Source organism: Lagopus leucura, unplaced genomic scaffold, assembly GCF_019238085.1.
Source record: "Lagopus leucura isolate 7727_CA_CO unplaced genomic scaffold, USGS_WTPT01 Super-Scaffold_810, whole genome shotgun sequence".
NCBI classification, from domain to species: Eukaryota; Metazoa; Chordata; class Aves; order Galliformes; family Phasianidae; genus Lagopus; species Lagopus leucura.
In genome coordinates, this window is record NW_024962261.1 from 11700222 (window position 1) to 11717120 (window position 16899).

At 43.6% G+C, this 16899-nt stretch overlaps 1 protein-coding gene and 1 long non-coding RNA gene across 4 annotated transcripts in view; one reads left to right on the forward strand and one right to left on the reverse strand.

The window, feature by feature from the left end:
* Window positions 1-905: 905 nt before the first annotated feature.
* Window positions 906-13310, reverse strand: LOC122177126. 2 transcript variants are annotated; one of them, XR_006177956.1, is made up of 3 exons: window positions 12967-13310; window positions 11260-11448; window positions 906-1654 (listed from the first exon to the last, which is right to left on the reverse strand). It is a non-coding gene; the product is annotated as an uncharacterized LOC122177126 (long non-coding RNA). The 2 variants fall into 2 exon arrangements; XR_006177957.1 differs by lacking the exon at window positions 906-1654 and adding an exon at window positions 4052-4411.
* A 753-nt stretch (window positions 13311-14063) lies between these two features.
* SLC12A2 (solute carrier family 12 member 2) overlaps window positions 14064-16899 on the forward strand; it is a 52898-nt gene continuing 50062 nt past the window's right edge. For both annotated transcript variants that reach the window (XM_042866214.1, XM_042866215.1), the window contains exon 1: window positions 14064-14653. In XM_042866214.1, the coding sequence (XP_042722148.1) occupies window positions 14096-14653 (558 nt within the window). In that variant the 5' untranslated portion in view covers window positions 14064-14095. The remainder of the gene's footprint in view (window positions 14654-16899) is intronic.

Here is a 16899-nt window from a genome sequence, read left to right on the forward strand (position 1 = left end):
TCTATTGTTTTATTTTCTTGTATTTAATACTAGAACAAGGTACAGTGTCCAAGTTCTGTTGTATGTGATGGTATCAATGTTTGAAGAGCAGAAGCAGAATTAGGATTAAATACAGAAGCCTTGTATGAATCAGAAAAGAGTCTTATGTGGAGTCCACTGACTGTGGCTCACAATTAGGCTCTGATGCTAGAAAAATAAACCCAGGGAATTTCAATATAAGTGTTGTTACTCAATTCTATTTCCAGTTCCTATTAAATACGTTTTCTTACAAAAAAGAACAAGAAAAGTAACTTCATTAAAAGTATTTAAATACATCTAGTGAGAGCTAAAATATTTCACTTCAGAACTCTGAAACTCCTCATTAGCTTCCATTGTTCTAACTTATTTTTCCATGTACTAAAATGCAAAATAAAGTTTTAACAGGGATTTCTTGTAGCAATGCACCTCTGTTTGGTTTAGCACTTAGACAAGCTGCTTGACCATAGTGAATCTGTACAGTTTAATTCTGTGTATACCATTAAGTACTTTACAGAAAGTAGTACTGAACAGAAAAAGAGATAAACACATACTTAAGTGATTTGCTAAATTGTTAGTCTAGCTATGTAAATCATACGCATATAGCATTTGTGTTTATTTCAGTATGGTATAAGTCATTAAGTAATTCATAAAATGAAGATGCCTAAAGCACTAATGAAAATTATAATCTCAGATCTGAGACCTTCCAAGACGCAAGCTGTATCATTGGATTTAGATGATCTTACAAATAATAACATCGACATTTGCCGTTATGGGGTGCACCACAAGGAAAAAGCACTGAAGATTCAATTATCACTTCCATTGTAAATAAATACATAAATAGATGAAAGATAGATAGATAAACATATATCTATATTTATTGTGCCATATGAGGAAAAACTGCTGTGTACCAATAGAATAAAAAGCTAAAGAGAAACACTCATTAATGCCATCTAGAGATTTTTGCATTTTGACTTTCTAAATGAGAAGGATAACGAGATCTCACAATTAGAGGAAATGCAGGGACAGCTGCTGGGAAGTATTTCTAACTGCAATTCCTTACAGCCCATTCTGAAAGATTAAGGAGTGCCTATGATATTAATTACCTTTGACATAAATGAGTGATGACAATAGGCTGCAGTGTGTGGGGGTGATGCTTGCCATATGTTTTTTTGACACAGTTGAAGTAGCTATTTTTGAAACTGGATAAAACAGAAGTTTTACAGCGTGACATGTGGGATAGAAATGAGCTATTAGTTATAGTAGTAGTTCTCCCCTTCATCAAAATGAACTGCTAACAGGATGTCTTGAAAATATGAATTAGTTTAGTGACCAAAGTAATGCTCAAGTCATCAAGAAGTAAGAAAATCAACAGAACAGATTCTCTTTAGAACACTCCTATCATAATCTTGAGCTGTCATTGTAATTTTCCAGAAGATACCTGACAGACATTTCTGCGTTCCCAGTGGTGATATGAAAGTGCAGTCAACTTGCATCTCCGGCCTTTATTCATTGAGAAATGATTGGTTTGTGGTCCCGATGGCTCATCTGAGCAAGGTCAGGCGTAGTTGTGCCTCTTTTGCTCACAACCTTTTCGCAGGTAGGCAGCCACGGTCTGCCTCTGAATAGAGATGCTTTCCTAGGACCAAAAGCATTATACAGAGTGAGATAGAGCAGACAGCTATTAGAAACCTGGCCTCTAAAAGTGGTGCCAGGAACAAGCATGAGGAAGTTCAGAGTAGCAGCTAATAAACTGACCTGAAGAAAAGTTCTAATTGCTTATGCTTTGACAGAAATATATTTAGATCCTTTTAACATTATTTTGCATGAAAATCACTGATGTTTATATTGAGCATTTGAATGACTGGTCTTTTCTTACCACCTACCTATGCGTATCACAATTGCATCAACAATTGTGCTTCCTCTCATTATTTTTTAATTGCACTGATTGCTCTTATTCTTACAGGAAGGCAGTTAGTAGCTCTCAATTTTCTCACTAGCATGGCCCTTCCTCATTTTGCACACATCTACCAAGTCCCTTCCTATATGATCTCTCTCAGGAACCACAAGATATTCAGTCTCTTATTTCCGTAACTTTTTTCGCTCTAAAAATGGAATCTTCATCTAAACTTTGTTTATCACTGTTCTTTTTCTTAAGCAGACTCATAGCAGGCTGTCTATAGTATTCAAAATCGACATGAATGACTGCTTGAATATTATAATATTTTACTATGTTTTTATCTCTTTTTTCTTGCTGCAAAAGGATGCAGGTTTTCATTTTGTTAGCAACATTTGGATTGTTTTTCTTTGAACTGTTACATGCTGTCTTTTTCAGTGAATTTTCATAAACACTAAATTGCCCAGGAATGGTCCATTCAAGTCACTCTAAACTGAATGGGAAAAAAAAGAAAAAAAAAAGACTATACTTTTTTTAATGCATTGATATAAGGATTTTCATGGGCCACTGCTAAACTTATTGAATGGATGCAGGTGAGTCAGTACCTAAGCATTTAAAGAGAACAAACAAAAATACTGCAAGAAAAAAAAGAACACTAAGACCTCGTTATTTAACATTGTTCAGGAATACAATAAATTATACAGCAATTTATACTGCCAACATACCTTAAAAAGCTACACAAAGGACCTAAACTAATATGTTATGCAATCTGTAGTTCTAAGATAGACTGAAAGCAAGGGGAAAACAAGTACATTACTAGAAACCTGGCTTTAGCTGTTGCTGCTTATAAGATTGTAATGGATTTGACTGCCACTGGTATTATTAATTTCCCAGGCGAATTTGGGAGTGGAACAAAAATGTGGAAATGAAGATGGAGAGGTTATGGTATGTTAAAATTATCCACCTCCACTTACACACAGTACATTTGATTCACACTGCTGTCTTTCTGTGTCTCAGTTTACCTATCTGTGAAATGCTTCAGGTCCACTAATAAGGCATTAATATACTTCTCCCACTTATTAGTTCCCTTGTCTTCCCACATCCATACCCTCTTCTGAAGATGAAGGGAGAGAAATAATTATTAAAACTGCTTACTAGGATGTTTACTCAATTCTCTCTCATTGCTTGCTAAGTCTAAAGAATTTATGCACTCTGGGACACAAGTTCTCTTATGTGCCTATTCTCAGCAGTGCAGTAAAGGCCTATCTTTTTTGACCAGCCACGTAGCATCTCAGCTCCTGATATTTACCAAACCTCATAAGCAATATAATTACATACATATCTCTCCAGGCTCCCTCTTAAACTTAACTCCCATTTGGATGGGAGTTAAGGTTAAGAGAAATTATCAATGAGGTATGATAGAAATAATGTAATCTTTCTTTTCCATATAATTAATTTCCAGAAAGTTTATTTTTAAGCTCCTTAAAGTGTAACTCATGAACAAACATGAAAAAATGCATATCAAACAGATAAATAATACTTCTTTCTGTTGTTACATGAGAGACTTTTAGGTTTTCCTTTTAGAGGAGAGTATAAAGATTTCCATTCAAACAGTTAGACATCTCTTTCCAGAATGACCTACTCAGTTTTAAGTGGCTATTGTACTCTATTTTGTGAAATATGTTTCTGGCATCTAACAGTGAGGACCTGGAGCACAACTGTGCTTTTCTAACCATCTTCAATAGCATCATAGAATTACTAAGTATCTATCTTCTTGGCATAAATTTGGAAGTAGAAGGAATGAAAAATTCTCATTGTGCAGAAGTATGTAGGACATGCGAATCTCCTTGGCAGTGCCTAGTCATTTCCCATTCTTGTTAAAAAGTGTGTTAGAATATCTGCTGAATGGTGATAAATCTCATATCTAACTGAATTTGACTTAATTTTTGTAAGATCCACATACAAGACTTTGCAAGTTTAAGCTGTTGAAGCGCTACAGATAAGAAGTCCACTGATTGCATAGGAATGTAAGGTGAGGAAATTATAATTGAGATATGACTAGAATCAAGTAACAGCAGACAGCAGCAACAAATAACTTAAGAAAAATTTGTAGTCACATTTTACAGTTAAGTCATGAAAAGGTGGTAATATCATCTTAACAGCCATGGTAAGACAATAGTAAAATAAATCTATATGAAACTGTCAACTTTGCTTTGGTTAGAGAGGCTGTGAATGTGAAATATCACACAACTCTTGAACGCTCTGCTAGTTGTGGGTTGTAGGATTTTTTCGTTTTCCTGTTTTTGAGAAAACAAGATGCAATCATCCAGATGTTCTTCATCTAAACAGTTGATCAGAAATTAAATAAATATTTGCTTCATTTTTTCATCTGACAATATTCTTACTAAAGGAAATACAGAAATAGGTAGAAAGGAGTATGGGTCCCATGGGTCAGTCATTTATCTATTTGTTGAGGCAGAAAACAGCATTGGCACAGACCTGTGAAGGAGAAGAAATTATAAAAATGCTTAACAAAGAAGAAAAAGGCATACACACACACACACACAAAAGCATTGTTTATTTATTTAACACATTTCTTTTTTTTTTTTTTTTCACCTCTGATTTTACCAACAACAGTAAAGTACGAACAGTGTCATGATACTTCTTGGAAATGTTAGATGGTTTACAAAGACAATAACTTCTAAATATGTTATGATAAGGCAGAGGGAACTGTGTTCCCTGAACAGTGAACAAAGTAGGCAAAGTGAAAAAAGCAAATTGGATACCTGTAGCATAAATGATTGGTAACTTACACTCCGTTTTGGTAATAAGGTCTTATTGAACATAAATTAATAGACTGTGATAATACCAAATGAAAATTAATTGTATGAATAGAATGTGGTTAGCTGGCCTGAGCTTCTGGAAGTACAGGCATTTTGTCTATGGGCCCTGATGGGCAGCTGGCCAAACCAGTCCCTCAGGCTTTTCTACATAGTGGATGCCTACTCCAGAGGATTTCCATTTCAGAAGCTAAGGAATGGAATACAATGATAGAGAAGTTACTTAGCTTCAGGAAGACAAAATAGCCAAGAAAAGAAAAAAACACTTTGAAAATGGGATTCAACAATCACTTTAGATACACTCCTATAGGATAGTGATACACTCATTCTTGTTTTCTGGCTATCTCATCTATATGCTGAGAGTCATTTCCAGTTTGATGTTTGAGATGTGTGTAGGAACTGCTGCGTCATGGTCTGAATCATTCATTGAGCACCTGGGGAAAGGATGCAGTCAGCCCTGGGAGCACAGGTGAAGGCAATTCACCTGTACAACCAGAAGGGGTGGAGCCTGGCTGCACCTCTCTCTGGCCTCATTTAAGGCCTGACTGGCACTGGGGAAGGACCTCTGGTTGGAGTTCCCTCTTTGGTGAAGCTTTCCCCTGCAAGCCTAGGATCTCCTGATATCGGTGGGCAACCTTCTTCCCTTCCTTTATCACAGCTGTTTATTGTGCCAGTCCTTTTGTCATCACACCTTTGTTTTAACACCTTTCCCATTGTACTGTTCTTTCTAATGTACCAGAGATCAAAGAGATGAATTTAGAAAGGAACTGGATCATGTGAAATAGACTTAGCTCACGCAGGAGTGTCAGGAAGAAAATATCAAAGCGCAGGATCCTGGCTCAGGGAGGAATGAAAAAAGAAGGATTTCTGGTGAGAAAGACTGTGTGAGGTCTATCCTGAGCTACTTCACAGCAATCTGCAGGCATGGTATGGACTTAAAATTAGTACCCAAGGGACTGGAGTGAGCAGTTACTGAGTACTCAGGCTGTGCATGTTTCAGCAGACATTCAGTGTTTTCTTGCATCTTTGCCTATTACCAGCTTCCTTAGAGACTCACACAAGTAGAAATGACTAAAAGTAGACACGAAATAAAAAAAGATAAATGAAGAGTACTATGCTGAAGGTACAACAGCCTGAATGTAGCAGCCTCTCTGCTTGCTTATATATTTACATTTTTAGAGTTGTTGCAATATGCTCATCTGTATTCTCTCGTTACTTTGAGATTGAACTTCCTATAACCACAGCAGCTTAGTATAATAATCTCCATTTCCAGTCTGAAAAATTTCTTTTTTCCAAATGCATAGACACACTGTAAATATACAACAAAATTTTCAAATGCCAGGCAAAAAATAATGAGTTAAGCATTTCATGCTGTGGATAATTAAAGCCAACACATTTAATCTCATTTTTCAAATGTGAACCTTGGCAGCAGTTTCTAGAGGCTGTGAGTCTCTGATGGTCTTGACCAAACTGATATGGGCATGGCAAGAAATGCAGTCTCTTAGATAAAGAGACAACCAGAACTCTAAACTAATGTACTAAAGCCAGTTGTGAAAGTTCACAAACTCAGGACAGGGAGCAAGCTCTGAACTCCGTTCTCCAGTTACTGAAAAAATGCAGCATCTTATAAAAAATTTCATTTCTGGATGGACATGAAGTACGTGCACCACCTCACTCCTAAGCAAATGCACTGTTAATATTAAAAATTGAAGTCCGTTGAAGAAGCCATTCAAAATCTCTCTTGCATGTCAGACTTATGCATTAGAAATAGATAGGATGTTGGTTGTCAAACTGCTTTCCATCGTATTTGAAAAATCACAGCTGTCCATTGAAGTCACCAGACACTGGAAAAAGGGAAACGTTACTCCTATTTTTAAGAAAGGAAGATCTGGGAAACTACAGGCCATTTGCCCTCACCTCTGTGCCTGGGAAGATCATCGAGTAGCTCATCCCAGAAGCTATGTTAAGGACGTATAATACAAAGAGGTGATTTGAGACAGCCAACATGGCTTCATCAAGAGCAGATTGTGCCTGACCAATCTTGTGGCCTTCTATGATGGAGTGACAGCTTTGGTGGATGGGGTGATGGATGCCATATACCTGGATGTCTGCAAAGCCTTTGACGTGGATCCTCACCACATCCATCTCTCTACATTGGAGAGGCATGGATTTGAAGGATGGAGTGTTTGATGGATTAGGAGTTGGTTGGCTGGTTGCAGCCAAAGGGTTGTAATCAATGGTTCTATGTCAGGGTGGAGGCCAGTCACAAGAAGTATCCCACAGGGGTTAGTCTTGGGACCAGTGCTCTTCAACATCTTCGCCAATGACAGAGATGATGGTATTGAGTGCACCCTCAACAAGTTTGGACGTGATGCCAAACCGAGTGGTGCAGTCAACACATTGGAAGGAAGGGAAGCCTTCCAGAGGGACCTGGACAGGCTGGAGAAGCTGGCTCATGAAAACCTCATGAGGTTCAATAAGGCCAAGTGCAGAGTGCTGCACTTGGGTTGGGACTGTCCCAGGTATTTATACAAACTGGGGGAAGATCTCTGTGAGAGCAGACCTGTGGAGAAGGACTTGGGGATCCTGGTGGACGAGAAACTGGACATGAGCCAGCAGTGTGTGTTTGCAGCCGGAAGGCCAACTATGTTCTTGTGTTCTAGGCTGCGTTAAAAGAGGAGTGGCCAGCAGGGAAGGGAGATGATTGTCCCCCTCTACTCCGCTCTTGTCTGGCCCCATCTGCAGCACTGCATCCAGGCCTGGGGCCCCCAGTACAGGAAGGACATGGAGCTCTTGGAGCGGGTCCAGAGGAGGACACTGAGATGAGCAGAGGACTGGAGCACCTCTCCTATGAAGAAAGGTCGAGGGAACTGGGATTGTTCAGCTTGGAGAAGAGAAGGCTCCGGGGAGACCTCATTGTGGCCTTTGAAGGGAGCATATAAACAGGAGGGGCAATGGCTGTTTATGAGGGCGCATAGTGATAGGACAAGGGGGAGCTGTGTTAAACTAAGACAGGGGAGGTTTAGGTTAGATATTAAGAGAAAATTTTTCACACACTGAAACAGGTTGCCCAAGGAGGCTGTGGATGCCCCATCCCTGGAAGCGTTCAAGGCCAGGCTGGATGTGGTTCTGGGCGGCCTGGTCTGGTGGTTGGTGACCCTGCACATAGTAGGAGGGTGGAAACTAGATGATCATTGTGGTCCTTTTCAACCCAGGCCACTCTGTGATTCTATTAAATGCATGGATAGAACAAGAAGGGTGTCTGAAACAGACTGTTCCACTACCACATCTGGCTAGCATACAAGGGTTTTATTTCTTAGCATCTTAATCATAGGATTTGTCTGGCAGCTTTTCAGAAGTGTTACTGCAATTTCCTTCTTTTCTTGTAAGCTAGGATTAATATAATACAAAAACAGGTAAGTTGTCACACGACATTGTAGGATTTCATTCAGATTTCTGAGAAATTACTTAAAACACTCATTTGGTTTAAAGCAAACAATAATTATTAAGGACCAAATAAACACCATGTTGATACAATATCAATATTAAGTGTGCCTCTACTTGTGATGGAAGCAAAAAGAAGGAAGAGAAGAAGATACAAGAAACAGAGAACAAAAAGAAGAATCAGACCATACATTTACTGGGAAAATGTAACAAAATCATGATGAAGAAACATTTTTAAATGCTATCAATGAGTGTATCAAGGAGCAATTAAATTGGTAGTACAAAAGAGGGGAAGCAACACCACATTTCAAGAAGCACACAGAATATGTTTCAGAGTTTCAATGTTCAAGTAACTAATCCAGGTTGCTTTGAATTTATATCTTTGAGAAAACAAAAACCTAAAAGTATGCATCAAGTCGCCGTATTCTCAGCTCTGTTACTCAACAGAAAAAAACATGTGATAAGGAAGCATGTAAAAGACCAGGCTGGAGAGAAGACCTAAATGTGCTATGTTCTTATAGTTGGTGATTGCTGAAATACACTGAGTTGGAGAGATGGAGGAAACCTATACCACTGATCAATAATTACATGAGAAATGTAGAATGGAGACAGGCACTAGACAGCTGAAAAAAGGCAAGTCACTAGAAGTCATTCCCTGAAAAGCTGAAGTTGTGTCCAAATATATTGAGAAAGAGAGAGACAAAACAAAAACAAAACATCATGAGCTTGAGATAATAACCCAAACAGAATTTGCTGAAAAATAGAACAGTAAGATACCATCTCACACAATTAGAACAGCAGGTCTGTTTAGAATCTAAGACTTGATGATTAAAAAGAGTACTCGAAGATAGAGATGAATGAAGCAGGCAGAATGAATGGTCTGTTTGTACTGTGGGAGAGGTGAGAGAAGTTTCCCTGCTAGAACCCTTCTGTGCAAGGCATGAAGGAGGGATCTGCCTGAACAGCAGAGACACACTGGGTCCAAACAGCATTCAGCCCTCAGCTCTGGAGAAGCTCAGGGATGGAACTGCTGAACTTGTAAGCCTGGTAGTATCTGTTACCAGACAAATAATGAGAAACTATAAGGAATCAGTGGCTAAGCAGGTAAATACAATTTTTGAGGTGTCCTATATCTTCTCCTTTGTAATGCCACTTGTAGGAGTTTTGGAGCCTGCTAAGGAACTCAAAACTCGCACTTCAGGAGAATACTGCTGACATTCACAAGCATATAAGTAAAGCTTATTCAAGTCTATTCATTGTGGTTTTCTGGTACATTTTCAAGAAGATTTCTGGTGAAGGGCTCTTAAAGAAACTAAGGAATCTTGAAATAAGAGGGATGGTAAGTGTTTTGATAAATAGCTAGTTCAAGGTAATAAAGAGAATAGGACTAAGTGGTCTGTTTGCAAAATGAAAAGATGTCCACATTGGACTCACAAATTGGAACACTGTGCATCTCAGAAAGGAGCTGGTAGAACCACAGAGTAACAGTGATGTGTAGAACAGTATCCATAGGTGGAAGGAACTAATTACAGTTCTGCTGGGAAAAGAGGCAAGTGGGAGAGAGATCTCGTCAAGGTCTAACCAACTAATAATCGTAATGCCACAAAGAGGCTGCATTTTCCAGTGTTTCATGCTGGATATCAGGAAAACAATACAGAGTACCCAGTGAAGTTAGCAAATGGCAGATCCCAGGCCAAAAAAGGGTCATTTACACTTAGAAAACAACATCACAAGAAGTTGCAAAAGCTTAACACTGCTTAGCATCAAAGGGAAAATAACAGCTCCATGGAAGAGAAGGCACCTCTGGCTTGTCTAGTCCCTTAGCCACAGCATCTTTGAGGCTGGGAAAGTACCTGCTCGCCTTGCCCTCAGACAGCCTTTCCTTCGTGGCCAACTGCTTCTGGCTAGTTACTGGACTAAATGAGCTCTTTTCCAACCCAGCACAGCTGTTCAGCTTTGATTTTCTAATGTTCAGGTTCATATAGATGTTAGATTACTTTTAGTAATGCTGATGGCCATGCTGACAAGCACTTCTAATGTCCTTCAGTGTCAAAAGAGTACATTTGTTGATGAAAGGTATCTTTGCCACTGAGCCAACTGCATATGGTACTTCCATGTGTATGTGCATTTATGAGTATGTACTATATATCCACATGCAGGTTGTAATCTAATGCTTCTCAAGTAGCCAGAACTGAATGCGCTTTTGCATCTTTGACAGGATGCTGAAGCCCTTACCATTTCTAAGTAATAATGTGTGGTAAATAATCTTAGCTGGTATTGGAGTAATTTCTTATTTTTATTTACTGCATTGTTTTTATTTTATTCACCAATGACACCCAGGTTCCATTATATTTTTAGTGTTTTGAGTACTGCTATGCCAGAAAACATTTATTTAAGAGGTTAAAGTGAATATGCTTTTTTTTTCAACTTTTTTTTTTTTTTTTTTTTTTAAATCAATGATATTTTACATAGCAGTCCAATTAGGATGTTTGTGCACCTTCTATTCCCATTTACTGTTACAGATTCTGTCACCTTTCTCACCTTTTGGGTATGTGAAGCCCCAGGACCTTTATGAAGACTCAGTCTCTTTACTTGTCTGTTTTCCATACAGGGGTATTTCTTAATCTCTTTCATGCCTTCATTTCTGAGTAGCCTGTATTTTACTTCATAGATCTCCCTCCTATTCTTGGGTCTCCTATTTCCTTGTATGCTATGTGGACTACAATAGTGTCCCCAGGTCTGCTCTCACACCTGAGATGGGATGCCATAGAGACAGACCCAGACAGGCTTGAGCAGTGGGCCTGGGAGAACTTCATGAGGTTCAACAGAGCCAAGTGCAAGGTCTTGCACCAGGACTGTGGCAACACCCACAATCAGTACAAGCTGAGGGATGAAAGGATTGAGCACTTTTGGGGGACTGGTAGATAGCAGCTGTACATGAGCTAGCAACGTGCCCTCACGACCCAGAAAGCCAACCATATCCTGGGCTGCAGCAAAAGAAGCACGGCCAGAAGGGCGAGGGAGGTAATCCTGTTCCTCTAATTAGTACTGGTGAGACCTCACCTGGAGTACTGGGTCCAGATGTGGAGTCCTGTGTAGAGGAGGAACATGGACCTGTTGAATCATGTCCAGAAAAGGGCCATAAAAATGATCCTAGGGAGGAAATGCCTCTCCTATGAGGACAGGCTGAGAGAGCTGGGGCTGTTGAGCCTACAGAAGGCTTCAGGTGACTTGATAGCGGCCTCTCGGTACCTAAAGGAAAGAAGAATAAGAAAGAAGGGGACAGACAGCAGGGTCTGTTGTGATAGGAGAAGGGGAAATGGTTTAAACTAAAGGAGAGGAGATTTAGAATGGATATGAAGAAGTTTTTATACAATAGAAGTAGTGAGGCACAGGAACAGGTTGCCCAGAGAGGTGGTTGATGTCCTGTCCCTGGAGACGTTCAAGGTCAGGCTGGATGTGGCTCTGAGCACCCTGATGGAGCTGTAGGTGTCCCTGTTCATTGCAAGGGAGTTGGATTAGATGGCCTTTAATGATTTCTTCCAATTCAAACAATTCTGTGGTTCTGTTCATCATCTCATATCACAAGATGGATGCACACACACTTCACTTGCTAAGAGCTCTACACCCTGTCATTTCCTGTTATTCCCATGAGGATCTTCCCGATCTGGATTCACATGCTCCTAGTATTCTACTACTAGAAAGTCCTCAGGACTTTTCAGTGCCCCACTTTCTTCCCACCAGAGTACTCCTCTCACCCAATAACCTCTTCCTGCTTCTAAGAAGAACACCATTCTCCAAGCTTGCTTTACCAGGGTTCCATCTGCCTCCACCCACTACTCTCAGGCAGTGCTGTGGCTTCCCTCAGTACAGGCCCTCAGCTAGGGCCTGCACTGACTCTGGGAATGCAGAACTGCAGGGCAGGCAAAATGTTTGAGCACTGCAGTACAAACATAAGGACAAAATGAGAACTGACATTAAACAGGTGGTAGGCCTTGCAAGTGTAATCAGTACCCATCTAGCCATACACTGCTTGAATTAAAATAGCAGACTATCATGATATAAGCTCTCCATTCTCCTTTGCATACAGCAGTTCAGGAGATGTTTCCCTCCTCTTTCCTGTTGTTATTTATTAGTACAGAGAAGTGACAGAAATTTGTTAACTATTTCCAAATTGCTTCCAAACCCCTGACAACAGGGCAATTTTTTCACAGGTATGATCATTTGATCTTTATGCCTGCTTATGGAAAATGTTGGGTTTTATTTGCATATCACCAGTTATTAAAGCGGTGTTTCAATCACAGAATCATAGTTTGCTTCCAGTTTTCAGCTGAAGACCTTTATTCTAACATCATCCACTCCTTTCAAAGACCTTACTGCCTGGCAGAAGCCAAACTTTCACTATGGTTTCACCTTTTTACTTCCCAGCTCACTCGCTGATTTTCACAATTATACTTCATACAGTGTGAACATTTCCTGAATCCTGTCTTTTGTAATCTGTCACGCTCCGAAGTTCTGGAGCATACCAGGAATTTCTCAAAAAGAAACAAAGTGATTTTTGTTCTGTTGTAGAAGTGTTTCAAAAGGTAACACTGAGAATAAGATCAGTGCCCCCATCTCCTTTATTCACTCATTCCTAATATCAAATTATTTTTTTGAGAAGTGGGAGGTGGGGGGAAACTGTTGCCTGACTTTCCTCCCATTCCGTGAGCTATGATTTGCACACATATAAAACAGATAGCAATGAATAATGACAGTGTATGCGCTGACCTGATACTGTAGAGCAGAAGGTTTTCACATCACTCCAAGGTTCCCCTCCAAGGTCTCAGAACTAACTTCGCATGTCCTAATGGGTTGTGCAGGCATCTTTATTGATACAGAAGGATTAGTTACTTGCAGCACAGGACAGAGGAAGGAGTCATTACTGGTACCAATTTATGCAGAAAGAAGTGCTTCACAGAAAGGACTCCACACTGCGCTCGGAAGACATCTGGAGGCCGGCAGGGGAGAGCAGTGCTCACCCACTCCCCCTCCGAGGTGACCTCGTGGGCACCCGCAGTGCACGCAGCTCCGCGCTGACCCACGGACGTACACCTTTCTCCGCGCTCGCTTATCCGAGCCGCACATGCGGACCCCCCCCAGACCCCTTCACGCCCGCGCCGAGCAGCGATAGCGCGCTCGCGAAGGATCGAGATGCAGCTCCAGAACGCCACGCCGGCGGCTGCAGAGCCGCCTCCTCCCGGGGGCTCCGGGCCGGAGCCACGCTCCTCTCGCGAGACAAGGCCCCGCGCCGGCGGGCTCGGCGGGGCGGGAGAGCCGGGGCGCCGCGCTCCCCCTCCCTTCCTCCCCCCCCAACCTCCGCCTCGGGGCCGCTCCCCGCGGGGCGGATGCAGCGGCTCCGCCGTCGTTTCGTTCCGCGTGGTGCCGCCGCCGCCCTCCCCGGCAGCGGGCGGAGCCTGAGGAGCGGGCGGCCCCCCGCATCCCGCCTCTTCGCGAGCGGGGAAGCGAGGGGCGCGGCCAGGCCGTTCCGCGTCCCAGTTCCTCTCCCCGCGGCGCGGGGTTCAGGTGGAGGGGGCGGGGGGCGCGACGAGCGTCGTTTCCTTCTTTCTTTCTCCGGCAACGCGGCCGCTCCTCCCCGCGCGGCGCTGTCAGGCGGCGGGAGGCAGAGCCGGACGGAGGGGGCGGGCGGCGAGCGGGGGTCGAGGGCGGCGGCCACACCGGCGGCGGCATCATCACCTGGCGCTGCGGCGGGGCGGGGCGCGGCGCTGCGTTGTCTGCGGCGCGCTGCAGCCCCGGGCGCTGGTTGGCGGCTTAAAGCAGCGGAGCCGCCGCCGCGGGGGGCGTTCAGAGCAGCCGGGGCCGCCGCCGCGCGCACTGGTCGGCAGCGCAGGGAGCAGCCATGGAGGGAAAGCAGCAGCCGCCTCAACGGGATCCGGGCCCCGGCGAGCTGAAGGTGCCGGGGGCCGCGGGTGGAGAGCCGTGCTCCGAGGGGAAAGATGCGGGTGCCGACGCACTGGGCAGACCGCTGGGACCCACGCCGAGTCAGAGCCGCTTCCAGGTGGACCTGGTGGCCGAGGCGCCCCGCAAGGCCAACGGAGAAGTCGACGCGGCGGGGAAGGGTAGCGAGGAAGCCAAGGGCCGCTTTCGGGTGAATTTCGTGGACCCGTCGGCCGGCGACGAGAGCCCCAGCGAGCCCGGCGCCGGCGGCAGCTCGGAGGGCGCCAACGTCAGCTTCCAGAACGGTGGCGACACGGTGCTGAGCGAGGGCAGCCTGCACTCCGGCGGGCACCACCACTACTACTACGACACCCACACCAACACCTACTACCTGCGCACCTTCGGCCACAACACCATGGACGCCGTGCCCCGCATCGACCACTACCGCCACACGGCCGCGGACCTGGGCGAGAAGCTGATCCGGCCCAGCCTGGCCGAGTTGCACGACGAGCTGGACAAGGTGAGCGGGCCTCGGGGCGGCCCCCGGGGCGGAGGGGCCCCTGGGACGTCGGGCCTCCTCCTGTCCATCCCCTTGCTGGAGACGGAGCCCGGCGGAGCGCTGCGGCCGTGCGTTCCGGGGCCGTGCTCCGCAGCCCGGGGAGCGGCGGGCGCGGATGAAGCGGTTTTCCGTTCGCTGCCAAACGGGGTCTGCGGGCTCTGCGGGGCATCGCTGCGGGGAGGGGAAGGGAGGGAGCACGTCTCAGCGAGGTGCTGCAGAAGGAGGCGACTGCTGCTGCTGCGGGGTTTAACGAGAGGTAATCTCAGGGCCGTGTTGTGAGTGGAGCGTTAAAGTACTGCAGCGCTGTTTTCTTGCAGCCCCCTGGGTTCTGCAGCGCGCTGATGGGTGCGTACCTCAGTTGGTTTTTCCACCGGTCGATTGGAATGAGGGAGCATGTGGGCCGCATCCTAATGAAGTGGGGAATGTTCTGCTTCCAGAGCTCTTTACATCCCATCTTTCACTCCTAGTCAGTCAGGCAGGAATTCCATGAGAAAATGTCGTCTTTGACGACCCCGGTGCTTCAGACCCTCATTAGGCAGCTCAGTACATCCGTATTCATCTGTGCTGTGGTTCTTGTTTCTGGTGATCTTCCAGCTATGTTTTCTGGAAACATAGCTCTTTATTCTGATACAGGGATTGTTTGGTGATGCAAGGAGGTGTCTCCGTGACACAGTTCTGGTTAGATAGCACAATGCTTACTAACAGTAGTGGCATGGTCTTATTGCCTGTTAGGTTTGCTCAGGACTGATGCCCGTTAGTCTGATTCTGAGTTAGTGCGGAGCAAAATCGACCAATCACTTGTTTTTGTGAGGTTAGAGCCACTATAAATAAGCCATATGGTCTATGGGAAATGCACCAAACTTGTTTCATATTTCTGACTTCAGCTCTAAGCTGGGGATGAGGAGCAGAAAGGGAAGGCTGTTGGATAACTCTGTCCTGCGATCCTAAGCTTGGCAGGCAGGTATTCTGTGTGTTTATATTGTGGCAGCCCAGCGAGCTCTTCGTGATACCATTAAGGCATTTCAGTGCATAATGAAACAGTTTGGAACCGTGCTTTCTATAAGCATCATTTATTCAAATTTAAAAGAATTGTTCTTGATAGGTTGCTTTGAACAGGGTCTCAAAATAGATACATTGTAAACATTGCTGAACTTAAAGTACTAATTTCTAAAATGGCCTTAATTTGTTCAGCAGAATGGATAGGTGCCTAAGGTTTGTTGTTTTTTTTTTTTTTTCTAACTTGATCTTTTCCTTCCAACTTCTTATGATCTTGTTAAACTCTCTAATCAACAGTGATTTTGCTTGTACTGCCATAAGCTGTATTGCATATGAGTGTTTGCAGGGCAGTTGGTACAAACATCCTAGCAGCACTGAATGCAATGTATACTAAGTAAAGATCTGTTGTTTCCCCATAAAAATGCTCGTTGTTCCTCAGGGAACTGCCATTCATTTTCTTGGCCTTGAATAGCTTCTTAATCCAGTGTACCAAAATTGGCTGTTACTTTGCATCAAGACTGATCTAGAAGCACTCATAGCAGTGTGTTTGCTGCTTGAATTCATCTATTTCATCTTACCCTGGGTCTGCACAACACTTTTCTTGCTTTTCGAAAGTAAGTGCATGTTGACAGGCAGTGTTTCTGCAATGCTGATGCTAGTGTGTGTGTAAGAATATATTTTGTATTTTTTCCGTAGCTTTGTTTACAATATCATTTGTCTAACGGTTGTTCTGATTCTGTTCTCACAGAGGAGCCCTGCTTGAGGAGGATGCGGTGCTTGAGGAAGATGCACATATGGAAGGAATACCTTTTTGCAGGAGTTTGTCTTATGAAGATAGGATAGGTGTCAGACCAGCCACCTGAGATGTTGTTTGGCCATTCTTATAGTAGGAAGGAATTGTTTTTAAAAGTGACTATGGCAGTACAGCTGGGTGATGTTTCAGTACTCATTGGATGGATTGCATAGTACCAATGTTCTCCCTTATTTTAAGCTCTGAGTAAGGGACTTGTCACTTATCACTGACTGCAGATAGCCAAGGTAGTTGGTATTTTGCTTGTCTGCTTGGTTTGTGTTAATCTCTCTTGTAGAGAAACGGTAGTTTGGTGATACTGTCACAGTTGCTAATGTCACAGATAAGGTGATGCAGAAGCATCAGTCTGCAGAGACTTACAGCTGTGAAGATGGTTATTATTAGCAAAGAAGGGGGAGGG